Genomic DNA, 26,245 nt, shown 5'->3' on the forward strand with positions numbered 1-26,245 from the left:
ACCATGGAGTGAATTTGAAGGAAAGTTGGAATGGTTTAAAGTTGATGGATTGCATTTGAATGGGTTTTGTGTTGAATTTACGAAGGCTATCATTTTCTGAGAAGGCACAGAGTCAAGAAGTTTAATGTAGTAAATGATCAGAGTTTTCAACGATTGTTGAATCTTTGTGAAGCAGGGTAACACAACTAAATGGATTGTACAACAGGAGAAAGATGGATACAAGGTTGAAGATGTGGTTGTAGCAGCACAAGTTGATGGAATGCATAAAGGTGAGGATGAGCAAGGTAGGAATGGAAATCAGTCAGGATCAGGAAAACGGGAGTGGTCAGACTGAAGAGAGAGGTGTGGTATAACAGCTAAAATAGAGAATGTTAGTGCTCGTAGACTGGCCTTAACGCCACAGGGCTTTATATTTGAACACAAATATAATGCATATTAGATACAAGAGAGCCAAGTTTGTTGCATTGATTGAGTTAGTATGCCCAAAGATTGGAATAAGTGAAACTTGGTTGTCTGAGGAGGATGTGATGTCGGGAATAGAAATGGAAGGATATATAATTTTCTGGTTAATGCTTGCAGATTTTGAATCTGCAATCATTAACTTGAAATTAACAGGCTAGTATATCTGATAGGATGCTGTTATAGGCCAGGGAATGTAGAGAATACTGACTGAAATGTTTAGGCAAATTGGTTGGACATCTAAAAAAAAAGGTGATCCTGATGGGAGACTTTAATTACAGGAATGCAGAATAGAAGGAGGAGAGTGAGTTTATTCAGTTTCTGAGAGATAAATATCTTAAGCAGCATGTGACTGAAGCAACTAGAACCTTTAATGTTTTGGATTTGGTGATAACTTCACAAGATGTAATTGTTAATGAAGTGTTGACATTGCCGCTGGTTGGTGAGAGTGATCATGAGGTATTTGTTTCATTCTTCCTAAGTTGAATCACATAGCAATGAAAATCCTTCTTTATCCTTGAAATCTTTCTGCATTCTTGCACAAAGGGGTGTCCTTCGATGAAAGGAAACACTTTTCCTTTTTATGAATCAACAACAAAGACAAATCAACGATTGTTGAGTTGACATGCTGATTCTCTTCAACCAAAGTTCAAAATATCTGAAACTGTCATAACACCATTCACTATCTATTTCTTCAAGTTTTAAACTTTTTTCATGTGAAAGGTATATGAAACACTTTTCAATTTCTTTTTTCGTAAAGTAAAATCAGGATTGTGAGATATATGCGAGGGTGAGCCATATTCAAATAAATATGGTATAGTTTCTCCTGAAGCAATGGACAGTTCCTCTTGATGTGGTATGCAGCAAACGTATTCTAGCTAAGCACTGTAAACCTGAAAGAGATGAATTCTTTTTGTGTTTAAGGATAAGGAAGAAGTTTCCACAAGGAAAAAAGGAACTTCATATTTTAAGGAAATAGGAAAGGAACTGATATTGTGCAGAATATATGAAAGAAGAAATATTAAGAAAAGTTGTGCAAAAATTATTTTCTTGTTTAAAAAAAAAACAGGTATGAGCTAAATAATTATCTTTTAATGACTATTATTGAGAGCAGAAGAAACTGTACTTTATACATTTGTTTTAATTTGTGTATTCATCAAATCTGTGATCTTGGAGAAAAGACAAGGAATTCTGCATGAAGTTTATGTTCTTTAATTCTGTTATCAAGTTTGTAGGTTGTTTTCTTCATAAGAGATAAGTTTATTTATAATGCAAATTTATATATAGCACTTGCAAAACAAACATTTTTAAATCTATATAATATTAATTATTTGTAAATAAAGATATTAAGATTTGAATTTTCTTTGTCTTTGACTCAATCTCTTAACTTATTATAAATATAATATCCTATATCACCATTGGCGAACATTTTTTTATGTGCATATGCCAAAAATTTACAAATCGAGTTGCTGACGTGCCGGCGAGTGCCAGAAATTAAATTTATCAATTGAGTTCTTGACGTGCCAGGCAGGTTTTTAGTAGGGGAAAAATTAACAGAAAATTAATCTAACTTAATTTATTTATAAATTTATAATATTTTATAAATAATTATTTATAATTTTATAAATAATTATTCACAATTTTATAAATAATATTTTATTTTATTTATATATAAACTTATATTATTCAGTGTAAAATTGATTATTGTATTTTTAAATTGATTTTAATGATGTTGGTTTGAAAAAAAAAAAAAAAAAACGGTAGTGAGAAAAATATTTGTGCATTGTAACTCACCATAGAAGTCAGCTGAGCAGGGGAAGCAGCAGAAGGATGTCAACTTGTCGGCAGAACACTTATCATATTTACTCGAATATAACTCGCAACCCTGATTTTACTTTACGAAAAAAAGACATTAAAAAGTTTTGCATATACCTCACACACGAAAAATATTTAAACATGTTTACGTTGAGGCGATAGTAACTCGCTCCCTATGGATAACAATACACACTCCCCCTCCAACAGCATTATACTGCAGATGCAAGAAAAACAAGTAGTTTTATTTTATCCCTGAATAAGATACAGAGCCTTTTATTTCTCAGCAAATAGTGCAATTCCAGACAGTTGGAATAAAAACGGCGCTAACTAATGAATCATATATCCCCTCTCACAGAAACTCTGCTGTATAGACTCAAGCAAAACCATATGTTGCACCGGAAACACAGTATCTAACTAAAAACTATTGTCCAGTTTTTCAATTACATGAAGTAAGTGTTTGTTTTATAGCATTTGAAACTCTATAAAACTTATGAAGTTAGCCTTTGTGATCTGTCATTATGACAGATCACAAAGGCTAACTTCAAATAAAATTCTACCACGAATTGAAACAGTTATAATATTGTAGTTAATATTTACTTAATATGGTTTAACTCCTTTACTTAACTATCTCTTGAATAATTTGTCCTATCTCAGCAGCGCCTATAATGTGTCTGTCTTACTATTATATACTTCAGCCCCTTAGATTATCACGTGCGCGAGTTTGATCTACAAAGGGATGGTCTCAAGGTTAAGCCAACTCCTTGGTAACAAAGCTTCCGCTGTGCCACCCAGAACCCTTAGGTTGGAAAAACTCCTCAGTCAAGAAGTGAACATTCAGATATGCATGTGGTTAATCTCATCTATTTCTATACTAAGTTATCAATTATCAATACATTCTATAATCAACCATGTTTGCAGTCCAGTCGTGGTCTTAATTAACAATTATCTCCTGCTTAGATCCGAATATTTTATGAGTCGTGCATCGGATTCTTAGACACAGGCAACCAAATTAATAAGAGCAAAAGTTTATTTAACATAAAGATTATTATACAGAATAAAGAACTTTCAATTAACACTGTACTACTAGATTACAAAGTAAAATTAATCAATATACATCATGTTCAAAGATTCAAAGCTCGCATTCTTAGATATAAAACCAATAATGACTTTTAGGTGTTAATTAAGCTATCTGGATTAGACATCTCTACAGCTCTTGAACATAGCACATGCAGTTCACCAACTACAATTAAAATATCACTGTCCTGTCTTAATTTTAGATAGAGTCTCAAAACTTTATGAAGGTCTATGATTCTTAAGTTACAATTACCTTCCTCTCACACATTACTTGATTAAAGGTTTACTATACTGAACTCGAAGATTCCTCATGTTTGTCCTTTTGATTCTTGGATTCCTTTCCTTCTAAACATTTTCTTCCCTCTATGTTAAGGCTAAAATTCCTGTCAGCTTAGGTTGGTCCTCATGGAGTCTGCATACCGATCATCTATGCCTAGAATATTCTTAGAGCGAGGCGATTCTGCATCTATAAGGCACGCTACCTGGCCACTATCCTTCCCGGGAGTTGCCCGTTGCTTCTAAAATCCTCTATTCGTTCATCGTAGGGCTTGGAATCTGCAATCCCTCTAATCACGACCTGACACCTCCAACTTCTGCCACCAAGAGAGAACAGAGACTCCAGACAAAAAGCCCCATGAGGGGGTTTCCCAGCCCTTTTATATCAACCCCTTCCAGGACTCCTTGTAACCCTAAATTTTCAACCGACACGTTATTCCTTTGCACTCGTGGGTCTTGCCTTTCTGTAGCGTCTTCCCCGAAAACTTACGTTGCCACGTGCCATATGCGTGCATGACTGCTTGAGGCAACTTACTAATCTGGCATCTTGCCCACCTACTTTGACCTTATAATCTCAGTTGGTTATATGCAATTTACACAGTAATTCTTTTATATCAATTCTAACAGACAATATGTATATAACAAATTCATTGTCTAACATACAATTTAGTAGGTATCTTACACAGGAATATTCACAAGTTTTACACTAATTACGGTATCCAATATTTGTCAGGCTATATACAACTTACTAAAATACAAGCATATCCTTTTCAAGGGTTTTAACTTGTCACATTATGAATGAAACATTTCTTAGTGAATTGTATTCATTCACAATTTAACAACATGCCATATAATGCATATGTGAGTTCGTCTGGCAGCTCAAACTAAAACAAACAGCAATAAAATTCAACCAAGGGTTGAAACTTTGTGTGAGTTGAGCCCACCAGTAATGAGAAGTTCCACTGGAATGATAAATGACACCCAATCGTGAATGTGTTAAAAGAAATATACAGTGAATGTTGTTATGACAGTTTCAGATGTTATGGAATTCGGTTGAAGAGAATTAGCATTTCAACTCAACAATTGTTGGTTGTCTTCGTCTTTGGGTAGCACGATCTTTTGTTAATACCGCACCAATCATATTCATGTCTTCATAGCTGCTCTTGAGTGCAAAACAAAATTTAACTTGTAAGTATTGTAACAATTAAACAAAAAAGGTTGAATAATTTATAAGTATATAAAAGATATCACCTGTAAATCGTTAACATGCCACCTCTGGCATGCATGCCTAGGTTTGCCATGTAGGTCCTATATGATGAGTATGTTGATTTTTTTCAATCAAAAAACTAATATAATAAAAAACTAACTAATACTGGGTTTATATGTCATAACAATTATTTAATAAACCTACTAATTTCGCCACTTAAGTTAGTGGCTTCGTCTGGGTTAAGGATAAACATAAATATACAACAAGCGTTAAATATGAATCATTGCATAACTAAACAGTTGTGTATCAGTTCCTACACAATCGGTGTTTAGTTATGTAATGAGTCATATTTAACGCTTGTTGTATGTGTGTTTATCCTTAATCTAGACGAAGCCACTAGCTTAAATGGTGAAACTAGTAGGTTTATTAAATAATTATTATGACCTATAAACCAAGTGTTAGTTATTTTTTATTATAATATCCTATAATATAATAATTTTTAATCAAAATGTCTTTTGACACGTACTGACAAACCTCTGTTAGAGCCATGCTTGGTTTCTGGCATGATTGCATTCCAACCACATAGCTCGAACTGTTTTCATTAAAATTTTATGACTTGAACTCTCCACTAAATTTCAGAATAACTTATATCTTAAATTGTAATAATTCTTAAGACTGTTTTAACCACCTGTGCATATATGTGTCTCTCGAGTTGTGATGGATGTATAGGTTATATATGTAAGGATAACACACTTTACTCTTTAAGCAGTCGTGTTTTTCAACTGCCATTAACCTCTCTTTTGCATATCTTAAACACTTAATGTAGATCAGTGGTTAAAAACATCTTGTTTTTTAACCACTGATCGACATAAAAGAAGCACATAACAGAAAATAGTGAAAGAAATGAAAATGATGGTGGTGACTGTGAGAAAGAACATGACATATCAGAATCAAATATTTGTAATGAAAGTAATGTGAGTTTGACCCATTAATTTATTCTAATGTTAATATTATAAATAAACACTTTTATAATTATTCATGTTTGAATGCAATATTATTATAACTTCTCTCAAAATTGCCTTTGCCTGACATATAGCACACCAGTGTTACTAAAATTTTAAAAGGAACATGCGAATAGTGAAAGCTTGGGAAACACTGTTCTAAAGAATGGGGTGAAAGAATAACGTGCTTTCATCAAATTCAAAAATTATGTAGCTTCAGCACCTGATGATTTCAATGATTATTTTGGATGATTATGGAATGACCCGAAAAGATTGATATCTTCAAAATAAACTAATGCTATACTCTGAAAACATTTAGTTTGTATAAACCTATCTATAGTAATACTTAAAATAATTTTATTTACATAATTTACAAAAAAAGTAACATATCACAGTAGACAAAGGCAAAATCTGAATGCACATTCAGACACAACTGTTAATTTAGAAAAACTCCAATTCACATAACATGCTCCAACAATATATGTTCTTTTCAGCTACATTTAAAGCCATAATTGTTTGTGGCTGCCACAAATATAAACTATAAAAGTTAGTGTTTTTCAAATTAATTGCACTTTAGTAACATAATTGTGACGTATTTTTTTGTATCAGCATGTTCTTTTAGAATTTCAAACAGTGAACTTGATTTCTGCATAAATACCGTAGGTGAAAAATTCCATTTGACAATTCAGTAATAATACGTACCAAATACTGCAGCAACACAGAACATAGTTTCCTGTGAAAAAAACACAAAAAAAAACACATTATCATGGTTCAATTTAGAAGTATATCCAAAATAAATTCGAGAAAATAAATTATTTTTTCAACTTTTAAATAATTTTTTCTTTCCCCAGATTCCTGTATGTTTTTAACTCATCATGGCTGCTAAATTGACCAGTTGCTTTGGCTGTAACCAAATAAACCAAACCAAAAAACCCTTCAGTAATTTGTATCTCAATCATATCGCCCCTTTTCTGCCTGTCAACCAGTTTCTGTAACCCAGAAATCTTCAATCTTTTCTCATACAGTTCATCCCATAGACCTGCTACCATCTTGGTCATCTGCCTCTGGATCCTCTCCATCTCTTCCTCATCACCAAGAAACCCAGGTGACCGGATCTGCATGCATTAGTCAGGATGGGGTCTTATCAAGTCTCAATAAAGAGGAATAATAATCTGCTTGTCTTGGCTCATCAAAGTACTTTTCAGTAATCAAGTAACCTGATGAGTTACTATCTCTGGCTTTGTCAATTTCCTGGAGTATAGTTCCATCAATGTGGTATACAGCTGGTAATTTTTTCATCCCAAAATGCATAACTTTATACTTTGCCATATTAAACTAACATCCATTCTCCTTTGCCTATACTGACAGTCTATCCAAATCATCCCACAAAATTTTAATATCTGTATTAACTATTGTTCTACCCAATTCTGCATCATCAGCAAACAACTGAACAGTCCCTCTCAGATCCTTTTCTATATAGTTAATGTAAAAATTAAACAGTAGCAGCATGTCCAGAAGAAGGCTTGTGACTAGACTCCTCAATAAACTACTTTCTGATATCTCTCCATCAACCACCCTCTTATCAACCTCACCAACTCTATATCCATCTCCACATGCTGCAGTTTATTGATTAGAATTCCATGTGATAGTAATAATAATAATAATAATAATATGAAGCTGGTAACATGGATGGGGAGGGACTAACATACAGACACTAGAGAGTAGCATATGGTGGAGTGGAATTTAAGAGAATGAGGGTGACTAGTGAAGTGCCTCAGGATTCTGTACTAGGGTCACTACTCTAATTTGTATATTAATGGTATAAGGAAAGATTTAAAGGGAAATATTCAGTTGTTTGCTGATGCAAAAACTGATCAAATAGTTGATGATGGTGATGGTAAATATCTTGCAGGATGATTTAAATAATTTGGCATTGTGGACAAAGGATAAAGGCAGTCAATTTAATGTTGCAAAATGTAAAGTTATGCACTTCAAGTTGAAAAAGTTTACTGTGTATCATAGCGATGAAACTGGACTGCAAGAAAATGATGAGGCTACAAACTTGGGAAGTTAATGGTGGTTAACAGAGTTGAATTTCAGAAGCCATAGTGCAAAACTGGTAAAATAGCTCAAAGGATTACTTGAAAGTTGATAAATACTAGCAAATAAAGATCGGGAGGTTACCTCTATAAGGCAATGATGATTTGGCTACATCTTGACTACTGTTGCAGAGATTGGTCACCTGAGTTTCTTGAAGATCAGGAGGTGGAGAGACAAGATACCAAGATGGTCTCTTGAGAAAGATCTGTGGAATGCTTCCTGTAAAGATAGGTAAGGTGTGTGGGTTGCAAAGTTTAGTTAATTGGCAGAAAAGAGGGGACATGATGGACGCTTATAAGTTATTCAAGTGGTTCTATAAGATTGAAAGAAAGGAATTTTTCAATACATGACAAATAGGGAAAGAACTAGAGGTCACCTCTGGAAGTTGTGTAACAGCGTAGTTAGTAAGAGTGTGCAGAGTAAGTTCTTTGCTTGGAGAGCAATGAATGAGTGCAATGAATTGCTGGAGGTAGATAAGATCAACTTGCCTATTATAAGCAATATTAGGTTTCTAAGAAAGTCAAGTTGATTGATCATGATAGGCCTTTCAGTCTAATATGAAAAGGAAGATGCAATGGGATAAAGAGCCATTCTAGTGACAAAGCATTTTGCATGTTTCGTTATTAGAATGTTAAACACTGTATTCTTATTATTTATTGATATCACCTTCTTGGAATGGTTCTCACACAAATGTTCTCAAAACAATGATATACAGCCCCCCCCCCCCCAGCCACTTTATGGAATACCTATTGACTTACTGGGAGAACATTTAAAATGGTAAGTGGAGAGGTGGTCTTGGGAATTATTTTTTTTTCTTTTTTTGTGGTGAGTAGAGTTTTGCATAATTTGTCAAGCCCTGCTTCCAGCCTATTTAAATCATTCTCTAAATGGCAGTAGCATCCCTGATTGCCCTTCTTATCTTTGCATCTCTAGCATAAAACTAAACCTCTACTATCATGTCCTCCTTCCCACTATCAATATTAATATACAGATCGTACAGCAAGGGTTGATTCCTGGGATATCACCTTAAATATGGCAGATTCATCTCCCACCCCCCCTCCACACACATACCACTTTCTGCTGCCTGTCTTTCAGACACCCACTTATCCAAATCAATATATTCCAATCCCATATTCTACAGTTTATGCAATAGCCCTTCATGTGGTATCCTATTGAACACCTTAGTAAAGTCTAACAGTATTAAAGTATCCTTTCTCTTTATAAAACCCAGCCATAACATGATTATAAAATATAAGCAAATCTCTCAGACATGACCTCTCATTAGTAAATCCACACCTATATAGTCCATCAATCCATTTCTGAATGCAAGTTCCTTATAACTTTTCTAAAATCTTCATGACTCTAGAAATAATGAGAGATCAGTAGTTACATATCTGTTAATGCATCACCTTAATACTACAAAACTGGTATACATTCTTTTCCTTCCAGTAGGATGTTTCCTGAGCTGAGACTTAAATTATACAAATAGGTCAATGGTCTAGCTAGTTTTGCTGAACATTCCTTTAGTGCATGTGCCAATATCCTATCTATTCCTATTTCCAACTCTTATCCAGGTTATGCAGAGCTCTAGAACCTCCTTCTCATGGACCTCTTCTTTAACCAATGTAGTGGCAGCACTATGTTGCATATACCAGGTTGATAGATCTTAGCAAAGTGAGTACTTAGCACCAGAACAAGTGTATCTGCTTTTGACACAAGAGTACTAACTGCATTCACCAAGTTATTCTTCCACATTTGTTCTTTCTATTACTCTTGCAGTTTAACAAGGCACATCACCAACTTGTCCAACAAAGTTAAAACGAGAAATAATATCGTCTCATGGCTTGCTGGAACAACCTGGGTTTTTGGCGCTGACGTCTTAAAGTCATCTGCACTAGCCCTCGATTTCTCTGCAGCAGGATACTGTGCCCCTGTCTGGGAAAGAAGTGCGCACACTAACATTATAGACACACAGCTAAACTCCACCGTGCACACAATTAGTGGGACACTGAGAAGAACCCCTCTCCCCTGGCTGCTTGTCCTATCTAACATTGCTCCACCAAATATACGGAGAAGACAAGCCTCGATTAAAGTATTTAATAAAGTAATGAGCAACCTGCTCCTGTGTCTGCACCATACTCTTATAAATCCACCTAGTATTCACCTAAAATCACAAAACCCTTTCTGGTCCATGGACAAACTCTCTTCAGATGCCTTACCATCAACACCTGACATGTGGGGGAGAACACTGGTTCAACAATCTTCCAACAAATGTTTTCCTGGTTGAAGACTCCCTGTGCTCCACAGCCTGGTTTTGCCCTTCCTAGGAAGACTTGGTCATCCATCAACAGGATCAGAACTAACCAGGGCAGATGTGGCTACCTACTGCATAAATGGAGACTATCAGACGATCACCCATACTGTGAATGACTGCCCAAGGTGCAAGTTTCATGGTGGTGGCCTCCAGGACATTACAAGGTGACAAATGAGGCCTGGATTGGCTTTCTGGTCTGAACATTGACCTGTAGCTGCTTTTGCCATAAGAATAAATAAATAACAATAAAATGCTTTTTGAGTCTACACACCTAATTTCTTTTCCTACTCTGACTTAGCTTTCCATACAACACAACACTTAACTTTTCTAGCCTGTGCTTTATATATTTCATAACTCCCTCTTACTCTTATTTTCATGATATTTCTTCCACATCATCCTCTTCTTAACTGATCTCTTACTTAATAAGACACATCCATTTCACTCCCACAATATTTGTTCTTTAAATTCCAATGACACATTCAGACATCACATTATTCAACATTTTGGGATCAAATATGGTATTTGGTCCCAAACTCTGGAGTTTGAAATAAACCCATTTTTCTGTTAAAACCAACATTTCAAATAAATAATTTATAAGTAATATTCATCATCAAATTCCTGCCATGTACCCAAAGGGGTGTACAGGATATGATAGTACTACATGAAAAATTTACATCATTACTAACTTCCTATCTACAATTTTCCTCCAAATCAGTCTATTACTTGTCAAGACTCCAACATTACCAGATCTTATATTTCTATCGTCTAAGGCACTTTAGACCGTATCAATCCACCTATATCTTGATCTTCCTCTGGGTTGTTTTCCTCCCAACTTGGCAGAGAACACTTGTTTTGCTAATCTTTCCTCGCCCATTCTCTGCTAACGCATTCCTGGATGCCGACAATGTCAAGTTCTTTCTTAATATTCTCGTTTTTAATATGATATTGCCATTGATGCCATCAGTTCACGCCTCTAATCTTTGTCAGGACTCTCATATCTGCGGTCTCTAGTCGTTGGTCAAGTGTTTTACTTCTGACCCAGCTCTCAGATCCATAAGTTAAAACTGGTTTGAACACTGTCTTGTATACAGCTAATTTAGTGTTCCGACTAATTTCTCTCTTAATCCATATGAATTTATTCAATTGACTTCCTACCATATCAGCTTTGTTGATTCTGTTGTCTATTTCCATATTTAATTTACCATCTTCACTAAAAATCGTGCCTAAGTAGTTGAAATGATTTACTTGTTCCACAGGTTCTCCATTCACAACACAGTTGATATTTTCAATGATTCTGCCTATTTTCATTGTCTTTGTCTTTTTATTGCATTATCTGTTACAACAGTTATTCAATTGCATATCTATTGCAATTGAATAACCGTTGCATATAACTAATTGCATATCTATTACAACAGTTATTCAATTTAGTCAGAGAATCTTCCAGACTATAAGCAGATTTATTTAGAAGTATAACATCGTCTGCATAAAGCAAAGAGCTGATTTTAACATCTCCAATTTTGATATCATGTTTAATACCACTTTCCTTCATAATGTGATCCATATAGATAATGAATAATAGAGGGGATAATGTACATCCTTGTCTCGCACCAGATTTAACATTAAACCATCTTCCTGTACTTCCTTCAATTCTAACTGCTGACTCACAACTCAAATAAAGACTAAGTATTGCTTGATATAATGTCCCATTGACACCATACAACTGTAGCGTATTGACTAGCTTCTCTCTTGGTACCTTGTCTAAGCCTTTTACAGATCTACAAAACTTAAATACAGATCTTTGTTATATTCCCATGATTTCTCCACTATTTGTCGTAAAGTGACAATCTGATCCTGACAGCCTCTATTTGACCTGAATCCAGCTTGTTCTTCACCAAGCTTTTCTTCCACAATTCTTCTCAACCGTTTCTCAGGTATACTTGCATATATCTTACCAGGAACACTCGGTAGGGATATACCTCTGTATTTCTCACATTCAGTTTTATTTCCCTTTTTATATATGGGTACTATGAGAGCTCTACTACAATCGTCTGGAATTCGTCCCTCTGTCCAGGCATTCTGAACTAAGCAGCGCAACCACTGTAAGACTTTTATACCACCATACTTCAGCATTTCTGGTCGAATATCATCTACTCCTGCTGCCTTTCAACATTTCAAACCTTTGATGGCTTTTTCTACTTCAAGTATGGATATGTATTCCTGACTGCTTGCCTGGTCAATGTTTTTTATCACTGTGCTGTCATCATTGCTTGTTTCATTTAGCAAATTTTCAAAGTAAATACTCAATACTTCAAGGATACTTTTGCTCCCGTTTTCATGTCACCATTATCATCTATAACTCCTTTTACAGCACTCTTTCCTCCATTCCTAAGCTTCTTCAACAACCTCCAGAATATTTTGCCACCTTCTTAATATTTATTTTCTATGTTCTTGCCAAAGTCCTCCCAAGACTTTTGTTTAGCTAGTTTTACACAGTGTTTAGCATTCTTGCATTTGTCTCTATATTCTCTAAGAGCCCAAGCTGACTTATTTGACAGGAATTTTTGATATGCTTTCTTCTTTTCCTTCACTGCCTCTTTAACTTCCTGTGTCCACCAGGGAGTTCTGATTTTTTTATCCTTACAGACAACCTCACCACATGCCTCTCTGGCAGAATCAATCAATGTTTTCTTCAGAGTTTGCCACTGAATCTCCAAGGTTTGATTCCTGTTCTCAAACTCTTTCATTTTTTTTTTCAATAATGTTTCTGTATTTTAGTCTACAGTTCACATCTGAGAGCTGCTCAACTTTTATTCGCTTTAAAACTTTCTTACATGTTATTCTTTTCAATATTAAATTCAATTTTATCCTGCTCAAGACTAAATAGTGATCACTTCCAATTTCAAATCCTCTATACACTCTGGTGTCCTGCACCAGGGAGAAAACATCACTATCAACAATAACATAGTCAATGAGACTTTTCTAATTCCTAGCCTCTTCTCTCCATGTGAATTTGTGCACATTTTTATGTTGGAACATGGTGTTAGTAATAACCAGTCCATGTCCTGAGCAGAAATCTAACAGATATTTGCCATTATTATTAGCTTTGCTCTTTTCTCCAAATTTTCTCAAAATATTTTTGTATGTCTCACAATAATTTCCTACTCTGCTATTTAGATCCCCAACAAGGACCAACTTTTCATTTTTCATTGTGTCAGTTGCTTTTTCTAAAGCCTCAAAAAACTCCTCCACTTCTACTTTAGTAGAACCTTCTGTGGGACCATAGACACAAATAAGTCTCATTGTCCACTTCCCCATTCTCATATTTGCCCACATTACTCTACTTGAGACTGACTGCCATTCAAGAAGATTAGCCTCGTATTTTGTGTTGAATACTATGGCTACTCCTTCTTTTCCTTGATTGTCATTGCCTGAATATAACATTTTGTATTTATTGTTCAGAAAGATCTCACCAGTTATGGTCTTTTTTGTTTCAGTCACCCCTATTATGTCGATCTGGTACTTATCTAATTCCTCAGCTAGCTCCATTTCTTTGCCATTCAGGCTTCTTACGTTGATAGTACCGATTCTTTAACTCTGGTGATGTTGAGTTGGGGTTTGTTTTCAGATTTGTTCCATAGCTGACTTTTCGTTGTTCGTCCTGGTTCCCTGGCGAAAACAATGGGGGCCTTGTTTAACCGGGCGACGCTCCAGCCGGCATGAAATTCTGTCATGTTGTACCATCATTTTTTTTAAAATGATGGTACAACACGACCAATAAGAATACAATTTGGTCGGCTAAATCCCAAACTGCCAGCCCATCCTCATTCGTTCAGTATCCAAGTAGATACCCAACAGGGTGCACCACGAGAAGGTGAGGATTGGACATTAGGTCAGAAGCCCTGGTCGGTTCTCCGCATTCCTTTAAAGGCTATGTGGAGGTCTCCTCTCAGTTATACAGCTTTGACCCTTAAGCACCCCTAATATGAAATATAGGAAGTATTAAATTCTATTTTAATTCTTTTTGAGTGTTGTAAAAAATTCATTAAGCCTCCAACATGATGTCCTCACAGCACTTAAGCCTGTACACACGTATATTTGTCTCTGTATTCTCTAAGAGCACAAGCTGACTTATTTGACAGGAACCTTTGGTATGCTTTCTTCTTTTCCTTCACTGCCTCTTTAACTTCCTGGGTCCACCAGGGAGTTCTGATTTTTCTATCCTTGCAGACAACTTCACCACATGCCTCTCTGGCAGAATCAATCAGGGTTTTCTTCAAGGCTTGCCACTGAATCTCCAAGGTTTGGTTCCTGTTCTCAAACTCGGTCATTTTGCCTTCAATAATCTTTGTGTATTTTAGTCTACAGTTCACATCTGAGAGCTGCTCAACTTTTATTCGCTTTAAAACTTTCTTACATGTTATTCTTTTCAATATGAAATTCAATTTTATCCTACTCAAGACTAAATAGTGATCACTTCCAATTTCAAATCCTCTGTACACTCTGGTGTCCTGCACCAGGGAGAAAACATCACTATCAACAATAACATAGTCAATGAGACTTTTCTAATTCCTTGCCTCTTCTCTCCATGTGAATTTGTGCACATTTTTATGTTGGAACATGGTGTTAGTAATAACCAGTCCATGTGCTGAGAAGAAATCCAACAGGTATTTGCCATTATTATTAGCTTTGCTCTTTTCTCCAAATTTTCCCAAAACATTTTTGTATGTCTGACAATCACTTCCTACTCTGCTATTTAGATCACCAACAAGGACCAACTTTTCCTTTTTCATTGCGTCAGTTGCTTTTTCTAAAGCCTCAAAAAATTCCTCCACTTCTACCTTAACAGAACCTTCTGTGGGACCATAGGCACAAATAAGTCTCATTGTCCAGTTCCCCATTCTGATATTTGCCCAAATCACTCTACTTGACACTGCATGCCATTCAAGAAGATGAGTCTCGTATTTTGTGTTGAATACTATGGCTCTTGCTTCTTTTCCAAAATTGTCATTGCCTGAATATAACATTTTGTATTTATTGCTCAGAAAGATCACACCAGTTTTTGTCTTTTTTGTTTCAGTCACCCCTATTATGTCGATCTGGTACTTATCTAATTCTTCCGCTAGCTCCATTTCTTTTCCATTCAGGCTTCTTATGTTGATAGTACCGATCTTTAACTCTGGTGATGTTGTGTTGGGGTGTGTTTTCAGATTTGTTCATATTCAAGAGAATCAAATATCATAATAGTTTGTAAGAACTTTTCTTTTTAAACTAGGACTATGATTAGCAACAATAAAAACAATTTCCTAGGTTTTAGAATTTAGACAATCAACTCTTCCAAGCAAATTCTCAAGATTGGTGATGTATTTATCTTTTGGAATATTTTCAAAAAAAAAATTGCACGTATTTCCCAGAAAATTTATTTATCAGCGAGACTGATATACCGAGACTGAATATAGTAAATTTTGTGTAATACAGTTAATAGAATCAAAATAGCAGTTACAACTAGAACAAGATGTGCAGCATGAAAATTTAATGTGGCTGTGAGCAGTGTGGATTTTTCTAAGATGTTTTGTTGAAAGTATATGTGTGTGCATGAGCAAATGTGAAGGATGTATTTATTGAGACACTGAACAAGACATGAAGGTCTGCAGAAAGTGTGATATTTTAATGGACTGCAGTGAGAATGAGAAGTGAATATTAGAAAAAAAGGCAAAAGGCAGTGACTGCGTACAACTGATAATAGTATCTTCCAGAAGGAAGAGCAAGAAAATATGTGTAGAGAACATGATTATGAATATGGAAGTGACTAAAAAAAGTAAGCATGACTGCTGTAATGCAAAGAGTTGAAGAATGAAATTATTAAGATAAGAAATGAGATGAATCATATGTAAAATTACATTAGATGTTTGATGGATATAAATGGAAGAGTGTAAAAAAATGAAATAAACATAATTGAGAAAAGAAGTGGCAAATGATTAAAGGTAGCACTGTACAGAGATTCTATTATAAAAGGTATAGCAGATGAGAGGTGCAAAAAGTCTGCTTTCCAGATGGGAGGATGAATAGGGTGATTGATATTCTGAATATGAGAAGTAAGCATGCAAGGGAGTTAGGTTGTGATAGGAACAAATGACTTGGTTGGGCAAAAGAGAGAGAGAGAGAATGTGAGGATGAATATCAGGAAATTATTACTGAGAGTGAAAGACAGTAGTTTGGTAGAAAGAGTAATTAGTGTTTTATCAAGATATGAGTTGAGATGGCAATCAAAAATCATGAATGGTATGCTAGCAGAGCTATGTACAAAAAAAGTGGTGTAATTATTGGATGTATGGGATGTATTCAAGGGGCAAATGGAATTGTATAAAAGAGATGGATTGCATTTAAATGGATTTTGTGTGAATCAACTAGAGAAACTGTTGAAAGAAGTAATGACTGATGTGAATATGGTATTAGAGGAAGTCAGAGATGATGTAAATGAGAAGTCATGCAGAAAACTGCATGGCTGAATAATCCAGGGATCAGCCATGTTTGAGTAACTTGCTCACATTTTATAATAATGTTACAGTTCATTTAGACAATGGGAATGGATACACCACAATACTTTTGGACTTTGCTAAAGCTTTTGACAGAATACGGAATGGGAGGCTGTTATATAAATTGGAGGATATAAATTATCAGATTGGATAAAAGGAGATGGCTGACTGACAGACAACAAAAAAGTGGTGTACTGGAGATGTGAGCCTGCAAAACTTAAAGTGACCAGTAGTGTAACCTGGGGATCAGTCATTATCCATTGTTATTCAACTTTTTACATTAACGACAATAAGAAGGATCTATTGGGAGACAATACAGCTATTGCCTAATGATGCAAAGACAAGTAAGATAATCAGGTAATCACTTTGGCATACTGTTTGAATTTTAATATAGCTTGTCTGTGTGTGTGTGTGTGTGTGTGTGTGTGTGTGTACACTTCCAATGATGGCCTTAATGTGGTCAAAATGTTGGAAATTTACTTATTCTTAACATGGTAACGGTCTCCATAATTTATCAAAATGAATGCTGATCACCATATAACTTCAAAAGAAATCATTCTAAATGAGTTCAATATTAATAAATGTAAAGTTATGCACTTTGGTGTAATGAAATATCCACTGGCATATTATATTAACAGAATTATGCTAAAAGAAGCTGACACTAAGGATCTTGGAGTTTTAGCGGATAGGAAGTTGAAGTTCACAGGCATATAGCAAAGACTGTGAATACAACTCAGAGGATAACTGCAATGATGAAACAAATATTGACATGTAAGAATAAGATCTAGTCTCCTGGTTTCTGAAACAATATAGTTACAGGGAAAGGGTGCAAAGGAGAGTATTAAAGATGCTATGTACTCTGGAATGTGGATCATGAAGGCAGATTAAGAATTTGTGGACTACAAATTTCATTATACTAAATATATAACGAAAATGCATTATTTCTTGTAATCAGAAATTTCTTTACTAATGTTACATATAAGAGAAATCTTTGCACAGTTATGGCCTATCGCAAACTGTTTAATTGTGATATTTATTTGTAATTTAATGTTTTGTTTCTGTAATTAAATCTTGAAAAAAAGAAAATTGTAATTTAATGTTTTGTTTCTGTAATTAAATCTTGAAAAAAAGAAAATAGGGGTGCTTAAGGGTCAAAGCTGTATAACTGAGAGGAGACCTCCACATAGCCTTTAAAGGAATGCGGAGAACCGACCAGGGCTTCTGACCTAATGTCCAATCCTCACCTTCTCGTGGTGCACCCTGTTGGGTATCTACTTTGATACTGAACGAACGAGGATGGGCTGGCAATTTGGGATTTAGCCGACCAAATTGTATTCTTATTGGTTAAACCAAAATAAAAATTGATGGTACAACATGACAAAATTTCATGCCGGCTGGGGCGTCGCCCGGTTAAACAAGGCCCCCGTTGTTTTCGCCAGGGAACCAGGGCGAACAGCGAAAAGTCAGCTACTGGAACAAATCTGAAAACAAACCCCAACTCAACATCACCAGAGTTAAAGATCGGTACTATCAACGTAAGAAGCCTGAATGGCAAAGAAATGGAGCTAGCTGAGGAATTAGATAAGTACCAGATCGACATAATAGGGATGACTGAAACAAAAAAGACCAAAACTGGTGAGATCTTTCTGAGCAATAAATACAAAATGTTATATTCAGGCAATAACAATCAAGGAAAAGGAGCAGCCATAGTATTCAACACAAAATACGAGGCTAATCTTCTTGAATGGCAGTCAGTCTCAAGTAGAGTAATGTGGGCAAATATGAGAATGGGGAACTGGACAATGAGACTTATTTGTGCCTATGGTCCCACAGAAGGTTCTACTAAGGTAGAAGTGGAGGAATTTTTTGAGGCTTTAGAAAAAGCAACTGACACAATAAAAAAGGAAAAGTTGGTCCTTGTTGGGGATCTAAATAGTAGAGTAGGAAATGATTGTGAGACATACAAAAATATTTTGGGAAAATTTGGAGAAAAGAGCAAAGCTAATAATAATGGCAAATATCTGTTGGATTTCTGCTCAGGACATGGACTGGTTATTACTAACACCATGTTCCAACATAAAAATGTGCACAAATTCACATGGAGAGAAGAGGCTAGGAATAAGAAAAGTCTCATTGACTATGTTATTGTTGATAGTGATGTTTTCTCCCTAGTGCAGGACACCAGAGTGTACAGAGGATTTGAAATTGGAAGTGATCACTATTTAGTCTTGAGCAGGATAAAATTGAATTTCATATTGAAAAGAATAACATGTAAGAAAGTTTTAAAGCAAATAAAAGTTGAGCAGCTCTCAGATGTAAACTGTAGACTAAAATACAGAAATATTATTGAAAAGAAAATGAAAGAGTTTGAGAACAGGAATCAAACCTTGGAGATTCAATGGCAAACTCTGAAGAAAACATTGATTGATTCTGCCAGAGAGGCATGTGGTGAGGTTGTGTGCAAAGATAAAAAAATCAGAACTCCCTGGTGGACACAGGAAGTTAAAGAGGCAGTGAAGGAAAAGAAGAAAGCATATCAAAAGTTCCTGGCAAATAAGTCAGCTTTTACTCTTACAGAATACAGAGACAAATGTAAGAAAGCTAAACAGTGTGTAAAACTAGCTAAACAAAAGTCATCGGAGGACTTTGGCAAGAATATAGAAAATAAATATCAAGAAGGTGGCAAAATATTCTGGAGGTTGTTGAAGAAGCTTAGGAATGGAGGAAAGAGTGCTGTAAAAGGAATTAGAGATGATAAAGGTGAAATGAAAACAGGAGAAAAAGATATCCTTCAAGTATGGAGTAATTACTTTGAAAAACTGCTGAATGAAACAAGCAGTGATGACAGCACAGTGATAAAAAACACTGACCAGGCATGCAGTCAGGAATACATATCCATACTTGAAGTAGAAAAAGCCATCAAAGGCTTGAAATGTGGAAAGGCAGCAGGAGTAGATGATATTCGACCAGAAATGCTGAAGTATGGTGGTATAAGAGTCTTACAGTGGCTGCACTCCATAGTTCAGAAAGCCTGGACAGAGGGACGAATTCCCGATGATTGGAGTAGAGCTTTCATAGTACCCATATATAAAAAGGGAAATAAAACTGAATGTGAGAATTACAGAGGTATTTCCCTACTGAGTGTTCCTGGCAAGATCTATGCAAGTATACTTGAGAAACGGTTGAGAAGAATTGTGGAAGAAAAGCTTGGTGAAGAACAAGCTGGATTCAGGCCAAATAGAGGCTGTCAGGATCAGATCTTCACTTTACGACAAATAGTCGAGAAAGCATGGGAATATAACAAAGATCTGTATTTAAGTTTTGTCGATTTGGAAAAGGCATATGACAAGGTGCCAAGAGAGAAGCTATTCAATACGCTGCAGTTATATGGTGTCAATGGGACATTATATCAAGCAATACTTAGTCTTTATTTGAGTTGTGAGTCAGCAGTTAGAATTGAAGGAAGTACAGGAAGATGGTTTAATGTTAAATCTGGTGTGAGACAAGGATGTACATTATCCCCTCTGTTATTCATTATCTATATGGATCACATTATGAAGGAATGTGGTATTAAACCTGATATCAAAATTGGAGATGTTAATGTCAGCTCTTTGCTTTATGCGGATGATGTTATACTTCTAAATAAATCCGCTACAAGTCTGCAAGATTCTCTGACTAAATTGAATAGCTGTTGTAATAGATATGGTATGAAGGTCAGCAATAAAAAGACAAAGACAATGAAAATAGGCAGAATCATTGAAAATGTCAACTGTGTTGTGAATGGAGAACCTGTGGAACAAGTAAAACATTTCAGCTACTTAGGCACAATTTTTACTGAAGATGGTAAACTAAATATAGAAATAGACAACAGAATCAGCAAAGCTGGTATCGTGGGAAGTCAATTGAATAAATTCATATGGAATAAGAAAGAAATTAGTCGGAACACTAAATTAGCTGTATACAAGACTGTGTTCAAACCAATTTTAACTTATGGATCTGAGAGCTGGGTCAGAAGTAAAACACTTGACCAAAGACTAGAGACCGCAGATATGAGAGTCCTGAGAAAGATTAGAGGCGTGAACAGATGGCATCAATGGCAATATCATATTAAAAATGAGGATATTAGGAAAGAACTTGACATTGTCAGCATCCAGGAATGCGTTAGCAGAGCTAATCTCAGATGGTATGGTCACTTAAATAGAATGGGAGAGGAAAGATTAGCAAAACAAGTGTTCTCTGCCAGGTTGGCAGGAAAACGACCCAGAGGAAGACCAAGATATAGGTGGATTGATACGGTACAAAGTGCCTTAGATGATAGAAATATAAGATCTGATAATGTTGGAGTCTTGACAAGTAACAGACTGATTTGGAGGAAAATTGTAGATAGGAAGTTAGTAATGATGTAATTTTTTCATGTAGTACTGTCATATCCTGTACACCCCTTGAGGGTACATGGCAGGAATTTGATGATGATGATGATGATGAAAAAAGAAAATACTGAACTTTCTGATGATGTTTTCATGCCATTCAAGAACTGTAATCTTGTTTATAACAAGTATTGTTTTGCTTTCGTCTCATTACAATGTTACTTACTGCACCAGCTAGTAGTGCACTTGCAAAGTTTGTACTTCTGAAGAGTAAGTTGAATTAGTAAGAGAATAATAGAACAGCTATTGCATTGATTGAAACAGAGAAGACATTCTGAAAAGTCAGAGGTTTAAGGGTGAAATATAAAAGAGTTTAAAAGAGTTATTATTATTATTATTATTTGTGACACCTCCAAGGAGTCTGCAGACTCATCGCAGGAGGACACCCACTGTACAGCTCTTCACCACTACACCGAACCTTTACTACCAATCATCTACATCAATGCCTCCCACCACCACAACTAGTATTTTTGTCTGTAAACTGTGTGTGTTCTGAAGGGCCAATTTGTCTGTATGCAGGATGAAAAACCCCAGTCTCCGGGAGGAAAAACCCTGCTACCTCCATATGAGATCGGCTAACTCACCTTCAATTGAAAAAGTCCATATAAAGATTCCTCCTGTCACGACGAGAATCGAACGTAGGCCTTTTCTAATCGAGTTCTAAGATAAGAGTTCTAAGCCAAAAATATAGAAAAGAGTGTTATGAGGGAAACAAACAGTTATTCCAAAATTAATGGATGAATTTCTTTCAAAGAAAGCTAAGTTGTTGATAGATAAAAGGGATGTGTAGTTTCTCCAAAAGCAATGTACAATTCCTTTGATATGCTATGCAGCAAACGTATTCTAATTAAACACTGTGAACCCAAAAGTAATGATCTTTTTCTGTTCAATAATAAGGAAGAAGCTTCCACAAGGAAAAAGGGAACTTTAAAATTATCTTTGTATTTCAAGGAAATATAAAATGAATTGATATTGTAGAGAAGATATTATTATTATAATTATTATTATTAAAAGAGACCTCCAGGGAGTCAGGGACTCATCGAGAGAGGCCACTACTACATGCACAAGTTATCATACTAGTTCTTGAATTCATAAACAGCATCCAATGGCAATCCATTTCAATCACGAACCACTGTATGAGAGAAAAATCTAGATCTTACTCCATTCCTTCTCAGCTTCCAAGGATTTCCTCTTGTCCTTTCCCCATCCTCATAAAATGAACAATTCCATCAACTGAAATCTAGTATGATCCTTTCAGAAGTTTGTAAGTCTCAATCATATCACCACTCTTTCTCCTGTTTGCTAGTATCTAAAGTCTACAAATTCTCATTCTGTCTTCATAATCAGTATTCCATAATTCTGATATCATTTTTAACACTCTCCTTTGCACACTCTCTCTCTCTACTGTATCACAATCGCAACAGAAACCATTAGACCAGACCTGCACACAATAGTCCAAGTGAGGTCTTATCAAGGCTCTTTACAGGGCCTTGATAAGAGGCAAAATGACATCCTTATCTTTCCATGTCAAAGTTTGTTTCCGCATTGTAATTATCTTTTGAGTTGTATTTGCAATCTTTGCTACATGGACCTTGAACTTCAACTTCCTATCTACTAAAACTATAAGCTCCCTAGCCTGATCAGTTTCTACTAGCACAATCCCACCAATATAATACAACATTGGATATCTAATCACACCAAAGTTCATGACTTTGCATTTACTGACATTGAACTGATATCCAGTTTCCCATTGCCACAATTCCAGCCTATTCAAATCATTCTGCAAATACTGCATATCAATCGCATTCCTGTTACTCTATCTATCTTTGTATCATCAGCAAATAGCTGACAAATCCTTCCCAATGTCATTAATGTACAGATTGAATAACAGTGGACAAGGACTGATTCTTGTGGTACACCACTGGTTACCACATGAAAGAAGAATTACATTCTTTCTTAAGAAAAGCTGCACACAAATTATCTTCTTGCTTTCAAAGAAAAACAGGTATGAGCTAATTAGATTTCTATGGCTACTATATAGAGTGGAAGAAACTGTGTCCTATAAGTTTGAAGGCTGTGTATTCTCATCAAATCCTGCAATCTTGAGAAGAGACAACAAATCTTGTGTGGTGGTTGTTATTTAAGTGTGATATTCAGTTTGTGAGTCCTTTTCTCTTTAAGGGAAAAGTTTTTATTTATAACATAAATTTGTATTAGTACTTGCAAAACAAACATTTTACACATATTGTTAAAGCAATCCCATAAATTTCCACTAATATTAACTGTTTGTAAATAAAGATATTAAATAATGGGGTAAACATGAACCATTACACAACTAAAATACAAAACACATAGGAAACCATTACACAAAAGTAAAAAACAGAAAACATGTGAAATGTGAAAGCTGTCAGAAAAGTTAGTCTGACGTGTGGAAAGATCTCCACATATCACAGAATTATTTATTGGTTTCTGCTGAGTGTGCCTTGTGAGTGGATAACTATCTTCGATTCTTTCTATGATGGTTATCCATAGAAAGAGTTGTTCTCTTTCTACCACACTGAAGTTGTCCTCTATGTAAGAAATGGAGTTCTTTTCTGATTCAATATTATGGTGAGTGTTGGAGAAGTGGAAACCCAGGCCTCGGATGTCTTCTCTGTTGTTATTCACGTCTCCAATATGTTCTTTTTGACTTATTTCCAAACTTCTAAATGTTTGCCTTATGTAAAGGTCACAAGAACATGGAATATTATAAACTTCAGGATGCTTGTTGAAAGGGTTGTAGTCCTGAGGTGAATGTAATAAAGCTCATATCGTCACAATTGGTTTGAAAGCCACTCTTACAGTGCTTGGAAAGAAGTTAACTGACACCCCCCCACCCCCCTCGCGGGCAAGGTGCACTGTGTCATGCAATGAGTCACGTTTTTATAGCCATTATAAATTAGAGGAATATAATGCTCCCAGGTCAGTGCAACTGTTAGAAGTCAACTGATGAAGTTTGAAAGAGGCATTGTGAAAGGATGCCATGTTGCAGGCCTATCTGTACAATAAACTGTTGACAAATTGGAGAATCCCAGGTCAACAATCAGTGATACAATACTCAGATGGAAGTGCAAGGAGTTAACTGCAAGTGCTACCAGCAGTGGATATAATCATGTCTACTATTATAGCCTAATAAAACCCAATGCCAATTATTTTACATCACATATTATTTTTGTATTTTCTTTGTCTCTCACTCAATCTCTTAAGTTAATAAGTTAGTGAACCACTCAGGCACGTGCGTGTGTGTGCATCTATAACAAAGGAGAAAATATACAAACTTACTAATATTTCACTGGTTATCTACCCAGCATCATCAGAGCACAAATTATAACTATGATAAGTGAACAAGCACTACACTAAAACATTACAAACAATTCAATGAACTAATTGCCTAACAAGGCACCTTTCATGGGCAGGTTAACTGTAAAATTAATTTGGAAAAGTCAGGCTATCCAGTCTTACAATAATTGTCACCAGTGCTTTTTTTTCTGGGAAAAAAGGTGCCAGTACATACTCACCATGAAGACGTTACTACAGCAACTTCCACACTTTTAACATATCCTCCGATATACCCTCGTCATCTCTAGATCACTTCTTGCTTTTGGTATCAACTGCAGAATGACAACCTCGGAGCAACCATGAGTACACATATTTGCTAGGATTGAACTGAGTAAGAGGAGGACCTACCATCCTGATGAACATCAGTGCAGAAGTTGTCCATACAAGCAGAGATGACCTAGATAAAGTTACTATAAGATTCATCTAAGAGAAACCCCTTTCACATTCACTGGAAGATATTGCAATTGTGCCCAAAGTGTGCTTTAGAGGAAGTAGTTTTCTTGAAGATATTCATGGAAACCACAAACTGCTTCTCTTTCATTTAAGTGAAATTTGCATGCTAACTTTTTAATTTCAGCTTCACCAAATGTCAGATGCTTCCCAGGATTTTCTGGCCAATACTTGAAATCTAAAATTTTAACACATTCAGGCAAATCAGCATCATCTCCTTCAAGCAGATGCTTTCCAACAGCTTCTTTCAGACTTTTATAGAAAGCATATGAATTCATTGCAGGACTGTGTCTTTCATTCATGTGGAGCTCAATCCCTTTGAACTTCATGTTCTTCTGACTTTGAAGAGAAATACTGTACGAACCAGGATTTTCAATTCTTTCTTCAAAAAGTTGAACTGTATTCTTTATCTTCCTGTCTAATTTGTACAAGTCAATATTTCTCTCTTGTAAATCTAGACTTAGTTCACTAAGCTCTTGGATAGCATCACACATAAGGCCCAAATCAAGAACAAACTCGCATGACGTTATTTTTCTTAAAAGGCCCTCATAAAGAAAGCGATCTGTTTTGCTTCTTCTGCTGTCTTCTTTTACCTCCAGAAAGTGATGGACGAGGGCTTCAAAGTCTTGTCACACTGCAGAAACAGTGTGAAAGCTAGATGCAACCCAGCGAGTGCTTAAAATTCTGCCAATTTTAAGAAGTTTTGAAGTTCTAGAGTCGTGCACACTCCTGTAGTTCCCTAGCATTCTTAGGTGAAGCATGATAAGTCACATAAAGTTTGTCCATGAAACTCTTAAAGCGATTCACTCCTGCCACATTGTTCACTGTGTCACTAACAGACAATTCAAGGCAATGGCTAGCACAATGCCAGAAAATAACACTAGGAAACTTTTTTGCATTAGCCTCCTTACACCATTACGCACACCAAACATTTATTATATATAAAGGAGTATTTATTGTCTGTAACTTGTGATGGCTGCACCATCACAAGTTACAGACAATAAATACTCCTTTAAGTAATCTTCAGATAATCCTAAATACTCAAGATGGCTAATTAAAGAGTTTAGAATTCCTCCAGCAGTTACATCTGATAATTCGATCAAATCTAGGAAAAGACTCACAGAAGCCGAAAGTTCAGGAAGAACTACACGAACAATAACAATCAATGTTGTTGCGTTACTCACAGTCGATTCATCAATAAGTAACAATAT

The 26,245-nt window shown here is 35.7% G+C and overlaps 1 protein-coding gene across 1 annotated transcript in view; it reads right to left on the reverse strand.

The window, feature by feature from the left end:
• Positions 1-6,172: 6,172 nt before the first annotated feature.
• Positions 6,173-26,245, reverse strand: part of LOC150093401 (dynein light chain Tctex-type protein 2B-like) — an 85,390-nt gene continuing 65,317 nt past the window's right edge. Inside the window, exon 5 of the mRNA XM_090413765.1 lies at positions 6,173-6,565. Coding sequence (XP_090269891.1) covers positions 6,518-6,565 — 48 coding nt within the window. The 3' untranslated portion in view covers positions 6,173-6,517. The remainder of the gene's footprint in view (positions 6,566-26,245) is intronic.

This window comes from Typopeltis vanoorti, chromosome 24 (genome assembly GCF_054136105.1).
Source record: "Typopeltis vanoorti isolate ZY-2024b chromosome 24, IOZ_Tvanoo_1.0, whole genome shotgun sequence".
Taxonomy (NCBI): domain Eukaryota; kingdom Metazoa; phylum Arthropoda; class Arachnida; order Uropygi; family Thelyphonidae; genus Typopeltis; species Typopeltis vanoorti.